This window comes from Ptiloglossa arizonensis, chromosome 10 (assembly GCF_051014685.1).
Source record: "Ptiloglossa arizonensis isolate GNS036 chromosome 10, iyPtiAriz1_principal, whole genome shotgun sequence".
NCBI classification, from domain to species: domain Eukaryota; kingdom Metazoa; phylum Arthropoda; class Insecta; order Hymenoptera; family Colletidae; genus Ptiloglossa; species Ptiloglossa arizonensis.
Window position 1 is genome coordinate 1,415,815 of NC_135057.1, and position 22,946 is coordinate 1,438,760.

The window sequence follows — 22,946 nt, forward strand, 5'->3', positions numbered from 1 at the left end:
GTTATTATTAGTATTAAATAGGGCGTTCTTCTTCTTATTTTTTTTTTTTTTTTTTTTGCAATCCTCTATTTTAATTTTCATTCTCCTTGCAAGCTTCGTCCTTTGATTGTTCACATTACACACTTCTTGAAATTACTGGAACTCCGTTGAAGCGATGTGTGCACATGCATTCGGTTTTAACAGTCGTGTACATTTTTATTTATTTACTTTAAGCATTATATTCTCGTAATATTTTATAATTTCATATCGTTATATTATTTTTTTTGCTAAACAGTATTCATTTAGTTGTAACAAAATTGTGCAATATGTCGAATTTTGTAATATTATAAATAGCGAAAATTGCACGAATTGGAATTACGTTAATAGTTGATCAAAATTTTACCAGAAACGATACGAATTAAAAAGTTTCAAATGCACGTAAACAAATGGAAATAGCATAACGGTAATAAGAATTTGAAGAAAACGGGGGAACCGCAGAGTTCTCGATAATGTGTATTGAGCAATATTGTATCAATCTTCCTGTTGTATTACATTTTTTGTAAATGCACTTTATTCTTATATCACTAGAATGTTTACTTACAATTAATTTACTGTATCAGTTATGCGTATGATAGAGCATAAATAAAGATTGAAATGTAAGTTTTGTACATTTGATTTATTATTATGTGTTACGAGACTGTAAGTTATGTTTTACTTATTACATTGTAAGTGTAATTGAACCAGAACGGGCAAAAATACAAGTATTTATGTTAAAAATGTTGTTAATCATTTTGTTTACTTTCGTTTAGTATATTAAGTTTATTTGCAACAATTTGTAAAGCATTGAACATTGAGAAATTAGACTACATATTAATACACAATTACTTTCTTTAATGCTGTTTATTATCTTATGTTATTATTTATTTGGGTCATCATAATTTTGCGGACCTTATTTAAAATTCTAAGAAACTATTTGGGTAAAAAGAATCATGCATTAAATGTATTAATCGTTTAAAAATATTAAACGGTTATTGTGTAACTATACGTAGAATTTGGAACGGGGTAATATTTTCTATGCATTTTTCAGTGGAACTTATACATTTATACGAATTTGTACATTTTTTATTTTTCATTAAAAAGTAAATGGCAGTTACTTGTAACATTTTATAATATTTTCCATAATTGCTTTTAACGCGGGGGACTTTAACACGGTCTGAAAGATACGAAGAAGAATATATTACGAGTGAAAAATCGTATTATTAAATATATAAAATGGGATGTATATTTTTCTAACCACATATCGGTTTTTGTTGTTATTACAATTTTGTTCTTTTCAATAAATTGTATTTATAATAATTACTCGGAGAACAGTTTCTATCATTTAACGTGGTCCATCCAAGATTTTACGAGTAATTAACAAATTATTGAGCAATTGATAGTTTAGAAAACATCGAATACATTCCATGTGTGATTTTCTTACCTTAATTGTTACTCGATATATTGTCAAATTTAAACACGATGTTTTCTATTTTGAATTTTATAGTGAAGAATGTAAGTAATAATATCAGTTATTGATAAATGGTATTAAAGATAGTGGTTGCGTAGTATAAGTTTTACACTAAAGGAAAGTTGATAATTAAAATCATATACTATTTTGTTTTTTATAATGAAAGTCGTTACAAATCTGAAGATTATTAAGGTAACTGTTTACTTTTGTTAAAATATTTAGTTTTTATAATTAATTTGATTTATGTAATGTATAATTTTATCATTAAAATGTAAACGAATATTCATGGTATCGTATTTGCAATCGTGAAAAATAATACGAAAAATAAACTTCCGTACTTTATGATAATGTATCTATACCTAAACATTGTTTAAATTTATGTCAGTTTTCAAATTTAATGTTACGAGAGAATCGTAAATAAAACAGGTAAATACATAGAACAAAATATTTCTATGGAATCGATAAAATAAACAGAGTTTAGGAAACAAAATTTTATGTAGAAACATCATCGACCAATGAAATAAAAACCTACGAAAAAAGTTTGTACAAAGTGGTCTACTAAAAACAGATGACTTTAATATCGTTTGTTGGTTTCGTTTTGTAACAGAAAGTGCATCGACAAGAAATAAATTCGCTACATTTTCACAACAATATTACTAACGAATTGGAGGTATTCCTAACATAAATGAGGCTAAATGTGACACCATGCGGATTATTTTTAATTATGTATACTTTTAGCTTGATATAATGAAAAATATTATATTTTACAATTCATACAAATATTTTGTATTGCATTAGTGGTCGATACACCGTTATTCGCACGGTATTGTTTGAAGATTCGGCCGCCGAGCGCATGTAATGCGAGACTCGCTCGTTGTTGCTTTATTTCTCTCGTTCTCGCAGTACATCCTACTCACAGTGGTTACACGCGACGCTGAGCGCCGACACGAGATAAAAGACGCTCCGTGTATTCTGTTTTCAAACGAACTTGCTCTCCCCGTTTTATCACCCAAAAGTGGAAATTTCTGTAATTTAAATCAATTCTTTGCTCCGATTATCATTATTCGGAAGATAAAACAATGAAGTAATATTCATTTGGACGTGTCTCGGCAACATCGCTCCTGGTGAACGAAAATGTTATTAGTTATTTATTCTCACGGTTAATAATCATCGGAGCATAGAAATCGACATGTTTCATTGGTAGAGCCAGCTCCTAAAGTTTTGACCCTTTATTTCTCTGACAACGCGTACAAAGTTTTTGTTATAAAGCATAATCATTGTTTTTATGTATTTGTACTTAGGAAGCTTGATGGGACCAGGTTCGAACGTACTAGGGACCGGAGATCAAAGTGCGAATTCTGCTCTGGTAGCCGTGTCAAGCTCGTGCACCATGGCCCCCACCAACGGGATATACTCATCGGATGGTAATGCCAGTATGTTAAGTTGTTTGCTACCATCGTTACCATCTTTGTCTTCTCTCTCCTCTACGCACGACGTATTTCGACACGGTGAAATGTTGCGAGCTGGCATTGCGTACCACGACTCGTCGAGACAGCATGCCAAGCAAATGCAACGTACCGACGTTACCTAACTTTCTCCGAAGCGTGGTACTTTTATATCTCGATTTTCATGTCACTAACGAATCGAATTGACGTTCGTCTCGTTATGAAAACGAATGTTTTGAATTCGATCAAGATTCGGGTACGGGTGTACGAAGAGATACGTACATTCTCATTCTACAAGACATAGTTGGGCAATAATTGATTATTTTACACGATCCATTACAGACGGGCAAGCAGTTTTATTGTAACTGCTTCGAAATGAAAAATATTGAATATTGTCCGATAGACAGTAGCGTAATTAATCATTTATAAAATTAGAAAGAATTTTGTTCACGGAAGGCAATAAAAGGTAAAAGGACAATTTAAGTAATTTAAACAAATATCAAATTTAATTTGCATAGAAACCCGATAATATAGCAGTATATCATCAACGACAAAACGGTTTAAAGATCAAGGTCGTTAAAAGTGAAAGAGAGAGAGAGAGAGAGAATTTGGTTGTATGCGAATAAATTTTCTTCTTTCGGATTGCTATGACCATTATAAATCAATTAATTTCATATTCTGCAAGCATACATTTTAAGCCTGATCATTTTTTCATTATTAACTTTGCAACCAATCAATGAAGCAATTGTGATAAAAATATTCGTTAATCCATAAATAATCATTAAGATTAATCAGTAATCGTAAGCTACATTTATTTTACAATTTGTAATTAGAAAATGAAATATAAAAATTACTCCAGTCTTTACCAGAACCAGTAATGCTTGTACTTACGTGGAGAATAATAACAGTGGGGAACAAAGTGACAGATGGAAGGTGCTTAGGCAATAAACTTGTTGCTCTTACAATAATTAAATATTAAAAGAGTCGACTGAGCGGTCAAGTTAAAGAAAAATGATCCAACGCATGCTTCGTACGCCTTCGTATATCTATTTACAATTATTACCTCTTGCAATAATTTTACAACCGTTGTATTCGAATATGTTAAACGCATTCGTTGTATCTAAATATATTTTACTCGCAGAGTTTATAATTCTTTTCATAATTAATAACTTGTCGTTTATTTAATTTATAATTAATAAATATTCCCTGCACACGTTACGTATCTTTCTTAACATTTCATTAACTTATCGCATTAGTCACAATCAAACGTGTGATCGATTCTTAACGAACGATTAACAAGTTAATCGTGTTCGTTAATTGCATTCGCTTCGATTATTTCTCTTATTCATTAATCAAGATTGTCGATCACTTGGTAATCGTTACTTTAATTTTATTTTGCCCAACTCTGCTTCAAAAGCAAAAATTGAAAGTAAATAGAAAATTTCATTCTTCGCTGTTGCACATCCTGTGAGAGATATCCTTTCAATGTAATTAGATGTTATTATTCGCCATGTTGAAACTGTATTTCACGGTAAGTTAGCGAGAACGAGATGTGCAAGGTATGTGGACTATTTACAGAAATTTGATATATCAGGCAACCAATTTTATTAGACATTTGTGGCGAATAAATTTTAACGAGGTTACGAGAATGATTTTTACATAATTTAAGGATATGCAGGAAATATCTAACCAAGTAAAATAAGTTGAACTTCCGGGTGAAATCTTCGTTTTGCGAAGTATTCTTAAGCACTGTGTGGTATTGTTAAGTAGTTAAAGTAGACGTTTCATTAAGATTTTATTACGATTGAATTGTGGACTTTCTTCTTTATAAACTTCGACAAATATTTATATTAGCATAATTGCAAAAGAATTAGATGTCTAGCAAGACTATCGAGGTATTGAACTTTTATTTAAAATGGCATGAAAAATTTTAGACCGCTCATTTCAAACGAGTTATAATCGGTCGATAGGTGTAGAATTAATTATTCACTCAGATTTAATCGCGCCACCTTTACCTCCTTCCCATTTATTTATTGGTAGAAACCGTCAATAATAATAGTATTGTACTTTTTGAAAACGACTTAGGAGTTTCACGACCACGACTAGCACGATTAGTATATAAGGAGATAAATGATAGATCAAGATTAAATTTCAACTAACTTTGTTTTCGACTAATATAAGAACAGTATGTGCGAACAATTCTGAAAATGAAAATTTAATAAATAGTATTGAATGTTATAATAATGATTATGAGTAAAGCATTTTTACAATTGAAAAATTATATAGAAATACAACATATTGAATACGAAAATAAATGTCATAAATATATTAAAGTATTTGATTCAATATCTATTTTTTTTTTTGAGGAATCCGATTCGTTTTACTTTGGCAATAATAGTGATAAAGTTTTAAAAACAGTACAAAGTATGATTCTTAAATACATTTTTCAGAATATTTAGTTTGTAATATTTAAAATATATTTATAAAGTGGATTTCACGCGCTTACATAAATATGATTTTTTTTAACTTTATAACATTTTCTATTAACACTTACTTATGAACGATGTAACTTGAAACATGAATTGTTTGATTTAATATTTAATAAGTTAGTGAAATTTCACGAAATATACGAAGATATTTATAGATTAGAAAAATATAAATAGACGTAAACGCGTTTAACGATCGTATGAAATAACAATAGGCAGATGTAATTTCAACTATTCAGTTTCAAGGAAGCCAATCTAAATTTCAAATCCTTAATACAATGAAAAATAGATTACAAAATTTGTCGTGCACTTAAATTTGTTAATATTTAGAGATATTTTTGTTTGCTTTATTATTCGAATTGCAAATTATAATATCACCTGCTCGATTGGATTCATTTTTAATGAAAGTTTCTAATTATGAATAATTATATTATCTAGACAAGTAAAGAGACGAGAGTATAAATAATTTTGATAATGTTAAAAAAAGAGGAGGTCCACCTAAGACGGTGAAACTTGTAAAAAAATAGGTACTGAGTTTTTCGTAGGTATTAATTTTAATTAAACGACATCTGCTTGCGACATATTGTCTAAGTAAGTAGTAACATTAATACTGGCAACAGTTCTTTCAACAGTAATAAATTTATAAATTTCGTATAGCAGAAGTTCACCACTGAATCGCAAAACTACAAGAAAACATCTATCGTATATGAAAAGATATATTGTATATTATTATGAAATAATGCGAACAATTTTGTCAAATAGAAAAATCGATAATATAATGAATCAAAATACACGTGCTGGATAGGAGGATTTTAAAGATTTGCATTCACATTGCTGCATGAAAATTCATTTTTATACGTTCGTTGCGGTTCTTCGACTTCGACAACCGTGGAGAACAATTTTTCTTATGAAATTCGTTTCGATGAAAATTTTATGCAATCACGCAATGGTAATTCACGTTCCTTGTGAATTGGCAATGGCAGTAAAACGCTTTCAACGTGTCTGGCTATCGTAAATACACAGAAATTGGTTGTATTTTATTTATACATTTTTTATAAGGATAATCCTAAAAAATATTTTGTAGCACGTCCCACATCCACGCTTTCATTCGTTAAGTATCATCGATGCAATCGTGGGGATTTATTTACACGATGAGATTCATTTCCTCCGAACGATGATCTGGACGTCCTATGACGAATGGCCAATTCCTCTTTGAGATTCTTTCGATTTCTCCCCGTAAGAGATTCAAGAGATCATCGAGATATCGCATCTCGCGAATGTCCTGGCGCAGTTTATTCGTGCTAGACGAGATGTCTGCCACTTTTCGTTCGTCACGCTGAAAAATTTAATAATATAAAAACTTATGTCGACAATTTATTTATCGTACAGTATATTTTGCCCGATAGATACATCCGAGACGAAGCAGGGCGATTAATCTCGGATAACAAAATCTTAAATTAATAAGGTTTTTGTAAAATTCTTCTCTGCATAGAATTAGGTAACTGGATAGCCTTAAACACTTTAGAAACAAACGTGGAAATATTTTCGACAACATCTCTGCATTGATTTGGAGATATTTTACTTCTAATTAGTAACAATAAAAGAATCTATTCTAATGCTGAGTATAATACACAGGGACGTTTATGTAGTAATAATCGATGTAACAGTTACTGTAAATTATAATAAATATTTGTATGGAATAAATAAAGCAGTTTACTGTATTTCTACGTATAGTCTTGTTCGTAACTTTTACAGACGGTGGAGAAAATTGTTTCGAATCAAATGCCACAGCTAAGGTAGGTAGGTAATTCTACGTGAAAATATAAATTAAAAACGTAAAATATAATATTTTTTTACACATCACCGTTCAGAAACTCATCTTGTCCAGACCAATAATTCTACATAAAAGTTCTCGTTCTTCAGTGGGTTAATTTAAATGTTATCGTTATTTGATCTACAAAGTACTAAATTATTGTTTTATTTTTTAAAATTACTGTTGTATTTCGTATTCAAAAATACTTTATTAAATAAAATAAATGTTTGTTTTTTAACATTACAATGTATTCGTTAAATAAGACACGGACACCTAAAAGTATCTAATAATATCGAGATACTTCTACAGTGTTGTTCATACAATGTAAAACAACAAGGAATGTATACTTCTACGAATATCTTTTTTATAGTGAAAAATCATAGTAACGTAAGAATAGAACTATTGCAGTTTTATTAACCAAAATCTTGAATTATTTCAGATTCGAAGAATCAAGTAAATTATTGATGTTATATAAAAATTACAAAGCATTTTATTTGGGTTTCAATTTCGTGTCTTACAACAATTACGTGATATTCAACTAAATTTGAACGAACAATGTTTTTATGCATGTTTATTCGCATGTTAATAGAATATTAACACCGTATGGGTTCAGTATTGATGAATGCAAAGAAGAAAAAGATACGAACATTATATGCCTAACTTCAGCGTTTCTATCAATCTCTATAATTCAAACTTTTGTAGACGTAGACTTTTACAAAGCGAGCAAGTGGTATCAGAAAATTTCTTGAAAACGTTAATTTAGGAAATTAACCTGTTACGTCGTACGATCGAAGCATCTTTAAAGCAGAGTTTCAACAATCGCTTTATAAAGAGGATCCTCGTCGGGACTTTTAGATCAACGAGCATAAATTCGAGGATTCTTACCTGAAAATTCGTTCGTAGGTCACATATGTCCCTGTAAATATCCTTGTTACAAGTCTGAAGTTTTTCCACTTTCTTTTGAAGACAGTTGATCAAGTTTTCGGATTTCTCGAAAACCCCCGGGACTTTTGCATCCGTTTCGATCGCCAAGGCCAGCCTAGTCAATTGATCGTGGGAGGAAGTACTGTTGCAAAAACGATCTTCATCCAGAAGAACCGCCGCTTTCTCGGGATCCGTGTCAAGGACTTCAAGAATTGACACAACCTCGTTGATGGCAGTGCATCGTTCCTGTAAAGTGAAACGAATCTTTGAATTAATTCCCGAAGTCTTCAATGTTTCATTTTCATTAGTTTCATAACTAGATTCACTCGGTAAACGCGAACCAGTTCTTAAAGATTTCGTTCCATTTCTATACATTAAATTCGATTTATCATAAAATCGTTGCCATTGTATTTTTATACTTTTAAGAATATATTTAGAAGGAAACGCACAAAAAGTTGAACAAATTGAACGATGTATTAATTTAAAAAAAAATTGGTTTCACGTTTATTTAACTATAATTCGTTAATTAATATCCTTGTTGCCTTTTAGTTTTATGTAATATAAAACGTGGTTATAACGTATTGTCTACATACTATTTTTTATCTCAAGTATATAAAGAGATGCACGGTAAAAGATACATTTTAAAGGAACAGGTGAACTGTCAGAAAATCCTGCGTTACTTTTATTCATCGCATTAATAAATTGTTTAATCAGGTTAAACGATATTAAATACACAACTTACAATGGCAAAGATAAGCGAAATATTATTTTGCATTCAAAAAGTGGTTTTTGTTCATAATTAAACGTTAATATAGGGGGAGGGGGGGAGTATTGAACGTTGTACCTTTGGCGTCCCCAATAATATATCTTTTATCTTTCTAATCGCGCTGGAAGTAAAATCACCATAGAGAATTTAGTGAAAAGTGATCCAGTATGTTTTGGAATATGGAGGGATTAGGTGTATTAGGGATTAGTAAATAAAAAGAAAAAAGAAGAAAAAAAATGTAAAAATGAATTTTCATCTAAATTAGGAAAATATGGAAAAAAGGGGTCCTTAAGGGGCCATTACCTGTGAAGTCTCGAGCTTGTAATTCGACGACGCTAGTTCGTCGAAAAGGCACAGAGGTGTGTTTTGTATGTCACTGTGCGTGTCCGAGCTCCAGTCGTTGCTCTGAATACCGGAAGTGTCCTCCAGAGAGGAGCTACACGTTTCTGTCTTCTTACAGTTCTCCCAGGTAACAGAGAGTCTCTCGTAGATAGATTCTTTGTCGATCGGGTGCTGTATGTGCAAGCCGGACGACTTTTTGTAATCGGGAACGTTCGGGGTATCTTCCGTTTTCGTGTTGTTGTCGTTACTGTCGCAGCTTTGTTTGTAACTTGTCCAATTATGCAAAACGATCGTCGGCACCGCTACTTTCGCAGAATTGGCACGAAGAAGCGTTTTCAGTTGCGTCGTATCTAATCAAAGGTTAACATTTTTCAGTCAGTTCCAATGTTGAAGAGAAGCTCGTCGCAAAAGAGTAGGATTACGCCTCGATAAAAGTCACAAACTGTGCTCCCGTTCGAAGATTTTTAACGAGTACGATAGGCGAACTTGTTTCAGGCATCGATCATTTTTTAATGTCGCCACCTGTCGTCAGACGAGGAAAGTGAATCGAAAGTGACACCGAGAACGAACTAATAGAGAAACAGCAAGCGAGTCTCGCAATACAAGTGCTTAAATGACCGAAATGTTAAAGTGATGTCACGCGTGTATCGACGTATCAACGACTAACGCAAAATAATAATTTGAATTGTCGTTACTGTCGCAGCTTTGTTTGTAACTTGTCCAATCTATGAATAAAATTCATAGGCTTAATTTCGAGGCTTTTTCCTCGAAAATGAGCCCAAACGCAACTCTATTTCGACTGTTTTTAATTATGCGTTATACGAATCGTTTTTGAAAAACTTTCAATTATAATACGTATAATTAATAATATTCCGAAAAAAGGATCACGTTTTGGAATTATTTTCATCGGAGAAACCTCACGAAGATACACAACGACATATATAACAGTTTTAATATTGATTAAGGAACAAAATTGGATTACACGAATCGACGAGTCATTCGTGCTCAAGAAACGTAAACAGCGATAAGGATAATTTCAATACTTCCGTCGAGCTAATGCTCATTGTAGACGCCGTGTAACGTCAAAATATTGTTACGTTGAATAAATTCATATTGGAAATTTAAGAATTTTACGATGTAAAAATAGCATAGTAAAAAATAATGTTTACGAATTGTTGCATCGAGTCGTGCTATAAGTTTTTACGCAATTTTGTTTCGGTAAATTTTATTCAAAGTAAATATATACGCGTATATAAAAAACATTAATTATCTATAATATGTTTCCAGATAAAGTCATTAACAGCGCCAATTATATAAATAGAAATTAGAAAAGAGTGTTGTATAAAGCATTGACAAGATGCTGTTTATAAATTAGGATGTAAGAACCGGACGGTGATATTTATCTAATTATTTTATTCGAATCGTGTTTCCCATTTACCTAGTACTGAACTTGATCTTCAATTAGAACAAGGCCCAAACTTTGCGAGAAACAATAGTACGTTTAGAATAATATTTTAAGACACGAAAAACAATTTTTTATAGCAAAAAATAGCCGAAAATTCCCCAAAATTTACTTTTCGAGAAAAATATTCAGAATATAGGTTCTTTTTCCGATCGGCAAGGTAAAACTGATCCTCGAATAATTTTTAGGACCGTGATCTTTAGCGGAGTTTAGCGTCAAGTATGATGTTATATAGTTTGAAAAGGACAAAAATCCGCGCACCGATCCGATAATTCCATTTCACGACTGAAAGCAGAACTGAAAAAACTTTCAGGGTAGAGAAGTTGAAACGAAAAATACGTCTAACGAACGTGAAACGAGCCGATTTCACATATTGGTAGAAAGCGAAACTTTACTAGGTCAGACAAAATGGTAGGGTTATATGTATTCAAGTTAGCTGACGGCAGCTTCGCTGAAACAAGTTTGCGATCTGGCGTGCACCGTTGCACGCTCCGCGAATGTCGAACGGATACAAGGTTCTCCTATAAACAGGAAAATACCCACCAACTTGCTTAGAGTCGATAAGATAATTCAATCGCCGCCGGCAACGAAGCGCCTTCCGTTGATTTTCATTTTCTGGCATGATTCTCGCCTGAGAGATGGATAAGTAACGGGGCGACGGTGTGAGTATTCTATACTCCTGAGATCTAACCAGCCTTTCCGGGGTATAGCACATACCCTGGGACCTGTGTGATCTCGACCCCGTCTCGTCGAAGTAGCTTTCGGCCTCTTTCGCTGGAAATGGTGCGACGTTCTACAATACAAGAAACATACTAAATTTCTCTGTAAGGTTACCTGGAGAACTGAACACGTTGGCGCACAAGAATTTTATCACGGCTGTTCGTACCGTAATTCCGAGACGCGGTTCTAATTGTACGATTTGTGTAATTTTAAAATCGTACGTCGCGAGAAACATGCATTATCGAAGACGTTCGGTACCACGCGTCACGTGTACGAATTCGAGACCGAAAAGGACAGAGTGGAAATTAAGTCTGTTCAGGGAAACAGCTCGAAACGGAAAGATTCTTACGCGACGTACACTTGTATGCGTTACGGTGAACAGTATTGTCCAAACGAAAATATTAAGAAAAATGCACGTCCCACCGAATGAAAAGCGCACGTTACATTCTTGTCGAAAATAAATCGTAATTATTGCAATACTGTTTTAATCGATGCGTACGATAAAGGCATGAAAATATGTATTCCACTTTTTTGGTAGATACCATGCTGACCTAGTACCGATAACCTGGAGCTTCTACACTTTTAAACGCTATAGTTGTGTCGCAAACATGTTACACGGTTTCTTAGTTCTTGACGATTTTGAGTTAATTACGTTTCCTAATTTTAATATACTATTATATTTGTAGTTTTCATCGTTTAATGTGTACAATAATGTAAATAATTCGCTGAAAACTAATAAATAGTTTATGTTAAAAAATTATGCTACAATTAAGAATATGCAGCTTAATATGTAACTTGTTGTTTAGAATATTCGGATGACCTATTTAATATATTTTATTTGTACATTATTCAAAATATCCGCTATATTGAATAAAATTCCAATAGAACTTTGATCACACGGGGTGAAAAACATTTTCAATTCGATTATCCGTAATTTTACAACTTTAAACGTTTAAGTAAATAAAATAATTTAGTAAAGGATATAATAAGAAAATTTTAGAATCAAAAGTATGGAAGTATTATTTAAGTAGTGTCATTTTACTTTTTTCCACGATAGTTTGCTACGAATCGGGTGATGGTAGCGAATATGTTAAACGTAGAATTGTTAGGATAGATTCACTTTGGAGGGAATTTTAGTTAAGAACTTTTGTCACTGTACCTAATACGAATAATATACGAATACTTTGTGTTATTCTTTTAAAGAGTTCGAAAAACGCCGTTTTATGTTTGCGAGGTAACTTCAGGTTTCTTTTAAATTTGAAATAATTTTTTTACTGGAAATACAGTTAATCTCTTCGTAGTTTGTATAGAGAAATATTCCGTGCATATTCTTGCAAATGTGTCTATGTACATATACAATGGTATTCGAGTGTGTTGAATATTACTAAACACGACGTTGAAAGATAGTTAAATAAGTTTGGTACTGTCCACGTGATGGAGAATGTTCCTCCCGAAAAAGTATTTCAAACACCATGTAAAAGTTGCCGGGATGTGATTACCATAAACTTATCGAATGCACGTACGGAGTATAAATAAATATAAAAAATTTATTTAACATAATAATTACCAAAAATTGTAAATGAAAGAAAATAGAAGGATAAATATTTAGCGTATACATTAAATACATTAAAAGCTGACAAGGCACCGAGTGCTTTGTTGGACAAAAATAAATGTTTCTCGATGCATCAATTATTCAGTACGTAATAAGTTTTTAAATACAAATAGATAAAATGTCCTTCTTTGATTTGAATTGCTGCAATCAATTAGCATTCGATCGATCGATTGCCTTCGCACAGAAAGGCAATGTAAAATCAAAATAAAAAATTTATTTAACCTGTCGTGCACGCGTAAAATATATTTACATTTCTTTTTGTTACAAACATAACAATTACCACATTTTGCACAATAATCATAGTCGAAGCATGGTTTGATTATGAGTAGTTATAGAACTACATACATTTTTTCTATGGATAGAAACATTCGTGTCAAAACAATTTTTAGAAGTTGGAAGGTTTTGTTATTTTGTTAGACTTATTTACATGTTCTGGCAAGCAACAGACAGCATCGTATGTCTAAGCAAGCCTCTCCGTGTCAACAAACCGCAATGTGTTAAAAAAATTTGTCATGGTCACGAATTATCTTATTTTCGGTTTAGAGATTATTTATTTACGAGTTTATTGACGTGACTTTAACGTAACGCACATGTTAAAAGCTCTACAGATTGGAAAAATTATAAGCATATCCGAAGAATGTTGAAAGAATTCGAGCAAATGAATTTTCATGTAATTTAAATTTATTTACTAATCAGGATATATCTTGTTAAATATTGTTGAATCAAAGATATTCATTTCAATATTACATTTTATGACCTTGAGTGTGTAGTTGGACGAAAGAATGCATTAAGGTTAAGAAATCTCATATTCTGTACTATTGTTAACGAAAATGTGACTTATTTTCAGGATTAATTCCTCGTGTTAATATAAATCAAAAAGTCTTTTCCATTTTACAATCTGAGGCTTCGTTAGTAAGAGATATAGGCAGTTAGTTACAATTTCTATGTGTATACAAATACTTATATGTATACATTTAAATTAGAAGAAATAATACACTCTCTTTGCAAGAAAATCGGGCAATTTACGGACAACACAAATAAATTTTATATTACATGAAAATATCACTTTTGGTGTCAAATTTGTCCAACTACATTGAAATCGAAGTAAAAACACTCACTTGGACCAAAAAATTCGAACCAACTGCATAGACGTGTAAGGCTTGTGTGTGAATGCATACATGTTGATCACTTGATCAGCTGATTGGGATATAAATAGTGTGTGTCGTTAGGGGGAGTTACGTCGGTAAGTTTTAACTGCTTATATCTCGGTAAAGAAACTTTAAATTATAAAATTAAAAAGTTCTTCTCGATTTCTTTTTACGAGAGGAATTGATCATGAAAAAAGGTACGTGCGAGAATAGCAGTGGTTGACTAATAGGAATGTGGAATTGGAACTCGTAACGATATTGTGGTTGAGCTTCGATTAAAAAATGTTAATTGTTACTCGCTTTGAGAGTGAATGTTTGAGAATGTTCGAAGTAGGAGAAAGGGGTGATAGGATACGGCAAGGTTTAGGAAGTTTCGATGGAAAACACGAAGGCTAGGATGACACAGTGTTTGCGGGTAAGGTAGACGCAGTGTTTGCGGTCGAAGAGAAAGTTGGAGTTATAAAAAATATTAACTGGAATGAGAAATCACGCGTAGATTATGGCGGGTAGATTACAAGATAATTTACTAATCGTTTTGAATGTTTTAGAATATTGCAATCGGTAATTAAAAATAATGAGAAAAATAGTAAATACGAAGTATGTAAGTATCCCGTAACGTTTTATCAATGTGTTAATACTTCCCAAACTCAAGTATTTACATCGCTACTTAAAAACTTAGGACACCTGTCTACTGTCTTTAACGAAGCTCTAGATTTTGCCGTAGATTATAAATTTTCAACTACTTCTTTTATCTAATAATTGTAAGCACGATGTTTAATGTTAGCTATTTAAAATAAGAATGATCACTTCGATAATTTACTTACTTTAATTTGTTAAAGTGTATTTGAAATCTTTATGGTTCATCTTGTTGGCAAGAATGGAGCAATACTACTACAGAAACTATGAAAAACATTAATCGTGAGGATTTTAAAATGAATAGTTTGGTAATAGAGAAACGTGGTGAATAAATAAGTCGGTGACAAGAACGTTGAAAATTTGTAATCGTAGATTTCCCTCATCATATAAAATAAGTAATTTTGTTTAGACTTATCTATGATCACCATTTTTGACAAACTTTATAAAACAGGTTTATTTTACATTTACTATTGTTTACTAAGCATTATTCGGTAATAGAAAACCCAATTAGAAATTATTTAACGTAAATCTTTGATTTCAATTTATAATATGCATTTTGATAAAACGTTGTCATAAAGATTGTTATGTTATTCATCTTGAATTTTGTAGAAATACAAGATATAGATTATAGGTACAAATTTTTTGGGTTTCCATTCAAATGCCATTGGACAAAATGAAACTGTTTCTTCCTGTAATGTTCAGAGTTATTCGTTATTTAATCTGTAAATTGATAAGTTGTTGTACAACTATACTGGAGAGTTGAAGATAATACTTACGAATAGAATTTAGAATTAGTAATAAGAATTTTTGAAAAAGATTATGTCACTATTGGTCAGTATTTTGTATCGTATAAACTAATGACTAGTAATATCACTACTAAGAAAATGCATTTTATAGATGAAAAAATAGATTTCTTTTACATTGCGAATATTACTTAGGGGTATTTTTTATACAAGTTTTTTATAGCATATACACACGTTGAAGATTATTATCTTGAAATTTTAGCGTGTTAAGAACTTAAATACAAATGTAGAGTGATTGATAGTGTTAATTCCTTCGGATTTATTTTTGAGGTATCGTCTAATGTATTTGGTACATTCAAGTCGTACAAATGTTAATTAACTGAAGCAACATGTTAAAAATGCATGTCAGAAAGAGAAAGAAACCCTACATATTATTGAATGCTTAGAAAGTTCGTTGAGGAATCTTGTAAAGCCTGCATTCAAATGATCAATAATCGCATCAAACTGCAAATGAGACATACGAGTATACGTATGTAATCCTACGAATTAATTTACTAATCGAAGGCCCGATTGTTTGTTCCTTTGAGCTAGTTGTCAAACCATAAAGTTTATTTATATCCTGTATACCTATAGTGTAATATAAAATTTATAGTTTCAATACAATATCTTATACTTAAACCAATCGTCGGTAGTTTAACTTTCACGAACTTTTTAAACGGTGATGCACCATCGTTCATAGACATTTCTTTCATTTGAAGATCATTCTCAGGTCTCTTATAATAGTAATTTTCCAACAGAGAAAGTACCAATTTCTTAAAAGAGTAAATAGATTCAACTTACCGATTCCTGTCCAACCGCATCTTCTTCGATAAGGTCTACGTCCAGATCCTCGTGAATCAAAGACGTGAGTTCTATTCTTTCACAGTTATCATTTTGTTCCTGTCTAAATTCCTGTGCGAGAGAATAACTTTCATCGTTGTCGGAGTCTATGCAGGAAAGCATCGATTCGGATGATCCTACGGACAAAGAGTCCTTGCTCCTGCTGGATATTGGTGATTTTAAATCGTCTTCGTTGCTCAGCCACCATCCGAAATCGTCCTTGGTCAACGTTTCTTTAATCTTCGTAACACCATCGTTTCTTCGTTTCAAGCAGAACATTGTTAAGCTCTACCGATACAATTCCTTTACAACAATTTTCACCCTTTCTTGTCGACGAAGATACATAAAATTCAATCTGAAACGGAAAAAAACATTGCGCGATGTGAATGTTAAATAAAATTTAAAGTTATGCAAATTTATGTAATATAAACATCAGCTTAACGGTTGTTTATGTTTCCAATGTATTTTTAAAAATACTACATCACAATATACTTTTGTGACCGATAACTGCTTCAAATCGTACTATTATTAATTGTTTAAATTCTATTATTCTTTTTGTACACTAGATTTATACGAACGGTTTGCCAACATTGTTTCAAACGAGTATTTATTTTGCATCTAGTTTCGGTGGATTCTTTCTTAATTTGTGATACAATTGTGCGAATATTTTCGGAAGCAGTGAATTTAAAAACTTTCCGATTTTGGGACGCATTGCAAATTTTTTACACGAATTAATCGATAGTTATCAGTGAAAAATATTTCAGTAGTTTCCTTTTACTTGTAGTGTATTTTATAAAAAAAAGAACCATATTTACGGAATTATTTTTAATTCTTACACGATATTACTTTATTGCTTACAATATAGCTAGTACGTCACAATTGATAATATTAGCAAACAACTTTGCTCCGATTGTATATTTATGTTTTCAAACACAATTTTCCAAATAGTTATTTCAAGGGTAACAGACATTTTCTGTTTAGAACTGAAAATATTATTTCACATTAATTTAAAGTATTTACTATTCCATCCACTTCTAATAATGCATTTGTAACACTGCTAAAACTTCTTCAAATTCACATAACGACCGTTTGCGATAATATGAAGGCAATTGAAAATTGTTCAAGTTTGAAATTGTGGCGATAATGGTCTGTACAAAGTAATGTATTTATCAGAAGGGCACAGCTTTAAATTAACTTCGATAATATCATCATAATTACACGAACCTTATTTACATCACAACGTAATTGGATATTCGCCATTTGAATAACACTTTATCCAACTTTTCTGACACAACCACGGTACAAATTTCTTCACCTACTTCCGTTTCCTATTTAAAAGAACTCTTCCACTTGAACGCACCGATGTAATTGGACGTAATAAACTACTCTCGACCATTTTCCTGTTTACCATTTCAACTATCGTTCCAGCAAACCCCGATAAACCGTGCACTTCGTTCGGGATAAAAATACTGAAGCCACTAGGTGGAACAACAGTCGCGTATCTCCGATCAACGTACACGAAGAATCCAACGGCAAGTAAGCCATTATACGTACACTTGCTCGGCTTCTGTGTCGGCGGGGAAGACGTGACGGAGGCTTAATATCTAAGAGTAATAAACTGGCGATAATCGTACGATCTTCGACGCCGCTCACACGAAGTTTGCTAATAGAACGTCTTTTCTACGGGTCAGGTTACTCTTCACGCGCGAAAACTCGACGAGTTAGAGTCATCGTTGTCACGTATCTCGATTACAATTTTCTCATACTCTTCGTGCTGGTTTGACAGTCGTTCGAAGCGCCGTCACTGCTGTACCTCGACTGTCCATGAAACACCCATTTCCTTGACCACTGGTCGTCATGGGAACGCTAACTTAATAATCCAGCGTTTCTCGTTCGTGTCGTCTTTACATGCTCAGTTTCGTTTGGAACAACTCCGTCGATTAACGTCGCTGGCTCACTGAATATCGTGATTTCATTTACGCCGGAAGGTGATCAGACTTGTCGCGATGCTACGTTTACAAAGTGGAATACGTGCTGTACATTTTTACTTTGTGTCGTGTACCTATAATAAATACGTAGAAATGTGATTCCGTATGAAAAAATCGAGGAAAAAATGTGAAATACGTACATATGTATGTATGTATGTACGTGTGTACGTGTGTACGCGTGTATTTGTGTATGTATGAATGTGTGTATGTGTGTATGTATGTACGTATATTTGATATAAATAGTATTGAATATTCAGTTATCAAATTTTTCGAACGATCGACCGATTGTATTATCATGCAGCAGAAAATCATTTATCATTGAGTTGTAGTGTTTTGATCTCAGTTATTGGCTGATATATTTCTTTTTTAACAAAATATAAGAATGTATTTGTAAATAAATCCATATTATAAATTAATCGATCACTATTTTCCGTTTACGTTTTGGTACGAACACTTCTTTTCACTTTCAACACATTTTATTGTCCGATACACTCAAAACAATATTCCCGTGAACAAAAAATATTATTTTGATGTGCTTACATTTACCTTGTCAGTTTTGTAATGTAATGCTGGGTTTACACGAGCGTATTGTTACAGCGTTGCACACAGTGTTGGGAATGGAGCGACGATGCTCCTAACAAACTGCAATTAATTTCTGTTGAACCGAACCTCGTCGCGTCGCGAACACTTATCGTGTTAAGGGGCCCCTAAACTAACACGAAATATTATCTTCAGAGATAAGTAACAAAAGTGTGTCTCTTCTTCGTACGAGTATATTGTTTACTATTTGCGAAAGGAATTAGTTCCCACAGGTCAATATGAATTTATAGAATGTTCGCAGTGCGCGACAAAGTTCAAAGAGACAAAGTACGAAATTTTCGTCTGCTCTATTCACTTTTAGCTTCCCTAACTCACTCTCGTTAGATCTTGCTCTCGCTTTCGCAGAGAATGAATAAAAAACGGTGGGGTAAGCGCCAAACTCTCGCAGTGTAAGTCAAATCTAGCTATCAATGAATAAATACTGTAGTAGCTAGGAAGTAATTGACGATTTGCTATACTACTATATTTTCTGTTAACATTTGGTACCTATTCTCGGTTGAGTCTATAGTAGTTCCAGATTTGGAGGAATGCGTGTTCGACAAGCTGTTCAAATTTCTGGTAAATATCTTAATTTCTTTTGGAGATATTATTTCTAAAAACTCGAGAATTCTTGCTTCGAAAAAATGACGTTTAAAGTTTAACGTGTATTTTCCTGTACACATCGAGGATAATTTTAAGTATTTTTAGCAAAGAGGAAATACCCTTTGTTCTTTCGTAGAACTCGTTTTTCGTAGCTTTTTCGAATTTTCGGCTTCTGTCTTTCAAATTTGCAAATATTTTGGCCTGCGATCTAATCACGGCTTCCGTCGCTTCCATAATATTTAGAAACAATGAATTTTTCGGTAAATATTTGAATGTCAAAAATTCCTTTTCGAAATATGTTTATAATGCTCAAAAATGTAAGACGCGCATAAAACGAATCAATGTATTCGACTCTTCAAATGAGAATGGTACCTTAACAATTGAATTTGATTTGAATTGCGGTCACAATCCTTGAACTAAACCGGCATAATTGTGCATAATTCAAATGCATATTGAACCACGTGACATTCTTGGGTTCTAATACGAGCGTCACTCTGCGACAAATACCTATTTGTTTTCGACGCGGTCTAAATAAATATTGCGATACTCGGTCATCGATTCTCACAAATGGACTGGATGACGTATTTACGAGAGTGCATTTCTCCGCGATAACTCTATGACCCGACTTCCACAATATATTCTGTTAACAATGAGTCAATCGCAGTCAACTGCAGCGATGCCGATACAATGACGAATCGTTATTTTTTTCTACGAACTTGTTTTGGAAACATAGGAAATTATATATTTTTACAAAGTTGTTTACTTTCTCTAAAACGTGTACAGACAAGTGCAACTATCATTAGGCTTATACCGGCAAAATTCGAAAAAGTTTTTGTTCAAAGTTCTGTCACTTTTTCAAATTGGGAATGAAAAGTGCTTGCTACAAAGATCTTTATGTACGATATAAGGAAATCATTTAAAGTAATATCTTTTCGAAGCGCAAAATTACCTACGAAAATTTCGTCAGTTTGCAAAATTATGTTCAAGAAATCATTAAATTTAATTATATGGGAGACCAACGTTACAATACGACGTTACGATTCTTTAAATCGTTTTCATACTTCGAATTAGTAAATATTTATACTTCGATAAAAGTTGAGTTATTATTCGCAAGTGTATACACACACACACACGTACACACTTGCGATATACATAAGTGATCCTTTATATTACCATATTGGCAATTATTTTAAAAATAAAAAAGTTAAGGTCACCATATAGTAAAAGTGAGTGTCATTAAAAAAAAAATTTGTAAAGTGTAATACAAAATATGACAAACTGAAAATTTAATTTACTTTACATTTACGTGATTATATTTTTACGACACTGTAGTTTAAATAAATATACGCTATAATCTCAATAAACGACTTACTTTCTCGTTCTGTATTTCAAAGTAGATTGATTATTTCCTTCGGGTTTGTCAACATACTATATAAGATTATCCTTGAAAGCAAATACACACAACTAAACTGAGATTATCTTCGAACGATATCTCACATGATTGTACGTTGAATTATACCACGACTGTTAGCACATTTTAATTTAAAAATCTGTTCAATCAAACATTATTAATGTCATTAATTTAATTTAATTAATATATAAAAAATGTTAATATATAAAATACTTAGTTTACAATTTTATATTATCAATTTCCAATGTAAAATACACTAATTTATTAATATTTTAAGTGACTTAATTTATGTAGTTATTTATCAACCTTTCGGTTCTAATTCTTGTGCAAACGAACGACAATTTTCTGTGGCGTCGTACGAATTTTGCACGATAAAGCTGATTTAGAAATTTAAATATTTCATTAATACCGAATAGTTCAATAATACCGTTTTGATAATTACGCGGTGAAGCGTGTATTTTAAATGTTCGCACCGCACATTTTCACTTTTTTACTTTTTCACAAATCCCACTGAACTTTTACTTTTGTATCTTTTCGGTCGAATAAATAATTTTTTCATTTTACATGACATTTTTTTCCATAAAATCTGATACGAGACGAGTAAACACAATTGGATAGACAACGATGCTCATCGAAAGAGAAACAAATGAATTATACGTTAGCTACGTTTCGAATAACGCAGTGTAGAATCATATAAAGAAATAACATGTTGCGATATTCTTTTGTTTGGAAATTTTTGTGTGTCACTGTGACGGGAGATTTTATAGTAACCGATATAATTAAGCCGATGGATTATCTATGACAGCTACTGCTGCGGGTATAGCTTAAGTTATACTAGCTCGATCGTGTTCGCCGCAATGAGAATATATACACATGCATATACTTTTCCACATGATCGTGACAAACTCTACAATCGGAGCGCGAGCATCTTTCAGAAGTTGTTAATTGTTGAATAATACGATCTGTATATTGTATTTTATTTACCTTTTCTTAATGAATTTTTTTGTCGTGACTTCCATATTGAATGTAAGACGTGTAAAGGTTTAATTTAATAAACATATTGAAGAAGAAATTGATCGTTTGCCATTAAATTTCCACTAGGCAAATTTTGAATAACTCTAATTTTGTATGTTCTGATCCATGCAGCGTGGGCTTCCTTTGGAATATTTTTTTTCATTTAGTAATAAAATCTTAAATCAAATCATAATTTTACTATTACGCTTCTTGTAGGGAAAAGAGTTTGTAAAAAAAATATAAAATTATATGTTATAGTGTTTTCCTGATATTCAATATATTAGGATATTAATGTAATAAACAAATTATTTATTTATCGATTTGTGCGTTATTTCTCTATGTGGCTATCTACAGGTTTGTATATTTATACATATTTACAATATTTATCTGTAGAGGTAAATTTAGTGTCTCGAGATTATTATTTAATTTTAATGTAAAAGGTTCAGTGTGCGATAATTATAGTTATTTACGTTGGTATTTGTATCTTCGTTTGCTTTTTAATCATTTTTCTAATATGTAGATTTCTGAAAATCTAAGTCGTGAATTTCTTTATTGAATGTTTTGCTCTAATTGGGTTATAAGAATATAATCTTTGATACCTGTAATACAATGATATTCAATATTTCATTATTCGGTAATAAATATATATTAAGTTTTGTGTTTCTGGATAATGATTAATTAGCCGATGTTGTCACCACAACAGAAATAAAGTCAGTTTTCAATTAAGGATAATTGTATTTAGAGACAAGCTCGTGTATAGCGTCGTTAATAAATAAATGTATACAACATAAAATGTATCTAGGTAATTATATATAATTGTATAAATATACAATATAATAAATAATATATTTATATAAGAATTGTTATATAAAATGTTAAAAATGTAACT

At 32.0% G+C, this 22,946-nt stretch overlaps 1 protein-coding gene and 1 long non-coding RNA gene across 6 annotated transcripts; one reads left to right on the plus strand and one right to left on the minus strand.

Annotated features, from left to right (window-relative positions):
- The first annotated feature begins 2,300 nt into the window (after positions 1 to 2,300).
- LOC143152225 (uncharacterized) lies at positions 2,301 to 4,163 on the plus strand. Its single transcript, XR_012993526.1, has 2 exons — positions 2,301 to 2,622; positions 2,788 to 4,163. It is a non-coding gene; the product is annotated as an uncharacterized LOC143152225 (long non-coding RNA).
- A 2,253-nt stretch (positions 4,164 to 6,416) lies between these two features.
- LOC143152228 (uncharacterized) lies at positions 6,417 to 21,192 on the minus strand. 5 transcript variants are annotated; one of them, XM_076322104.1, is made up of 8 exons: positions 21,005 to 21,192; positions 18,997 to 19,162; positions 18,017 to 18,524; positions 16,424 to 16,817; positions 11,268 to 11,517; positions 9,224 to 9,612; positions 8,116 to 8,400; positions 6,417 to 6,753 (listed from the first exon to the last, which is right to left on the minus strand). In XM_076322104.1, exons 4-8 carry the CDS (start codon positions 16,739 to 16,741, stop codon positions 6,562 to 6,564), a joined length of 1,434 nt encoding a protein of 477 aa, XP_076178219.1. In that variant the 5' UTR covers positions 16,742 to 16,817; positions 18,017 to 18,524; positions 18,997 to 19,162; positions 21,005 to 21,192; the 3' UTR covers positions 6,417 to 6,561. The 5 variants fall into 5 exon arrangements, with proteins under 5 accessions (XP_076178219.1, XP_076178222.1, XP_076178220.1 ...); XM_076322107.1 differs by lacking the exon at positions 18,997 to 19,162; XM_076322105.1 differs by lacking the exon at positions 21,005 to 21,192 and having other exon boundaries at positions 18,997 to 19,292.
- Between the last annotated feature and the right edge of the window lie 1,754 nt (positions 21,193 to 22,946).

Excerpts from the sequence above, each read along its gene's own strand:
- LOC143152228 (XM_076322106.1), bottom strand. The coding sequence starts at position 16,741 with ATGTTCTGCTTGAAACGAAGAAACGATGGTGTTACGAAGATTAAAGAA. Across the intron at positions 11,518-16,423 it reads ATGCGGTTGGACAGGAATCG|AACGTCGCACCATTTCCAGC; the intron begins GTAAGTTGAATC and ends CTTGTATTGTAG. Across the intron at positions 6,754-8,115 it reads ACCTACGAACGAATTTTCAG|CGTGACGAACGAAAAGTGGC; the intron begins GTAAGAATCCTC and ends TAAATTTTTCAG.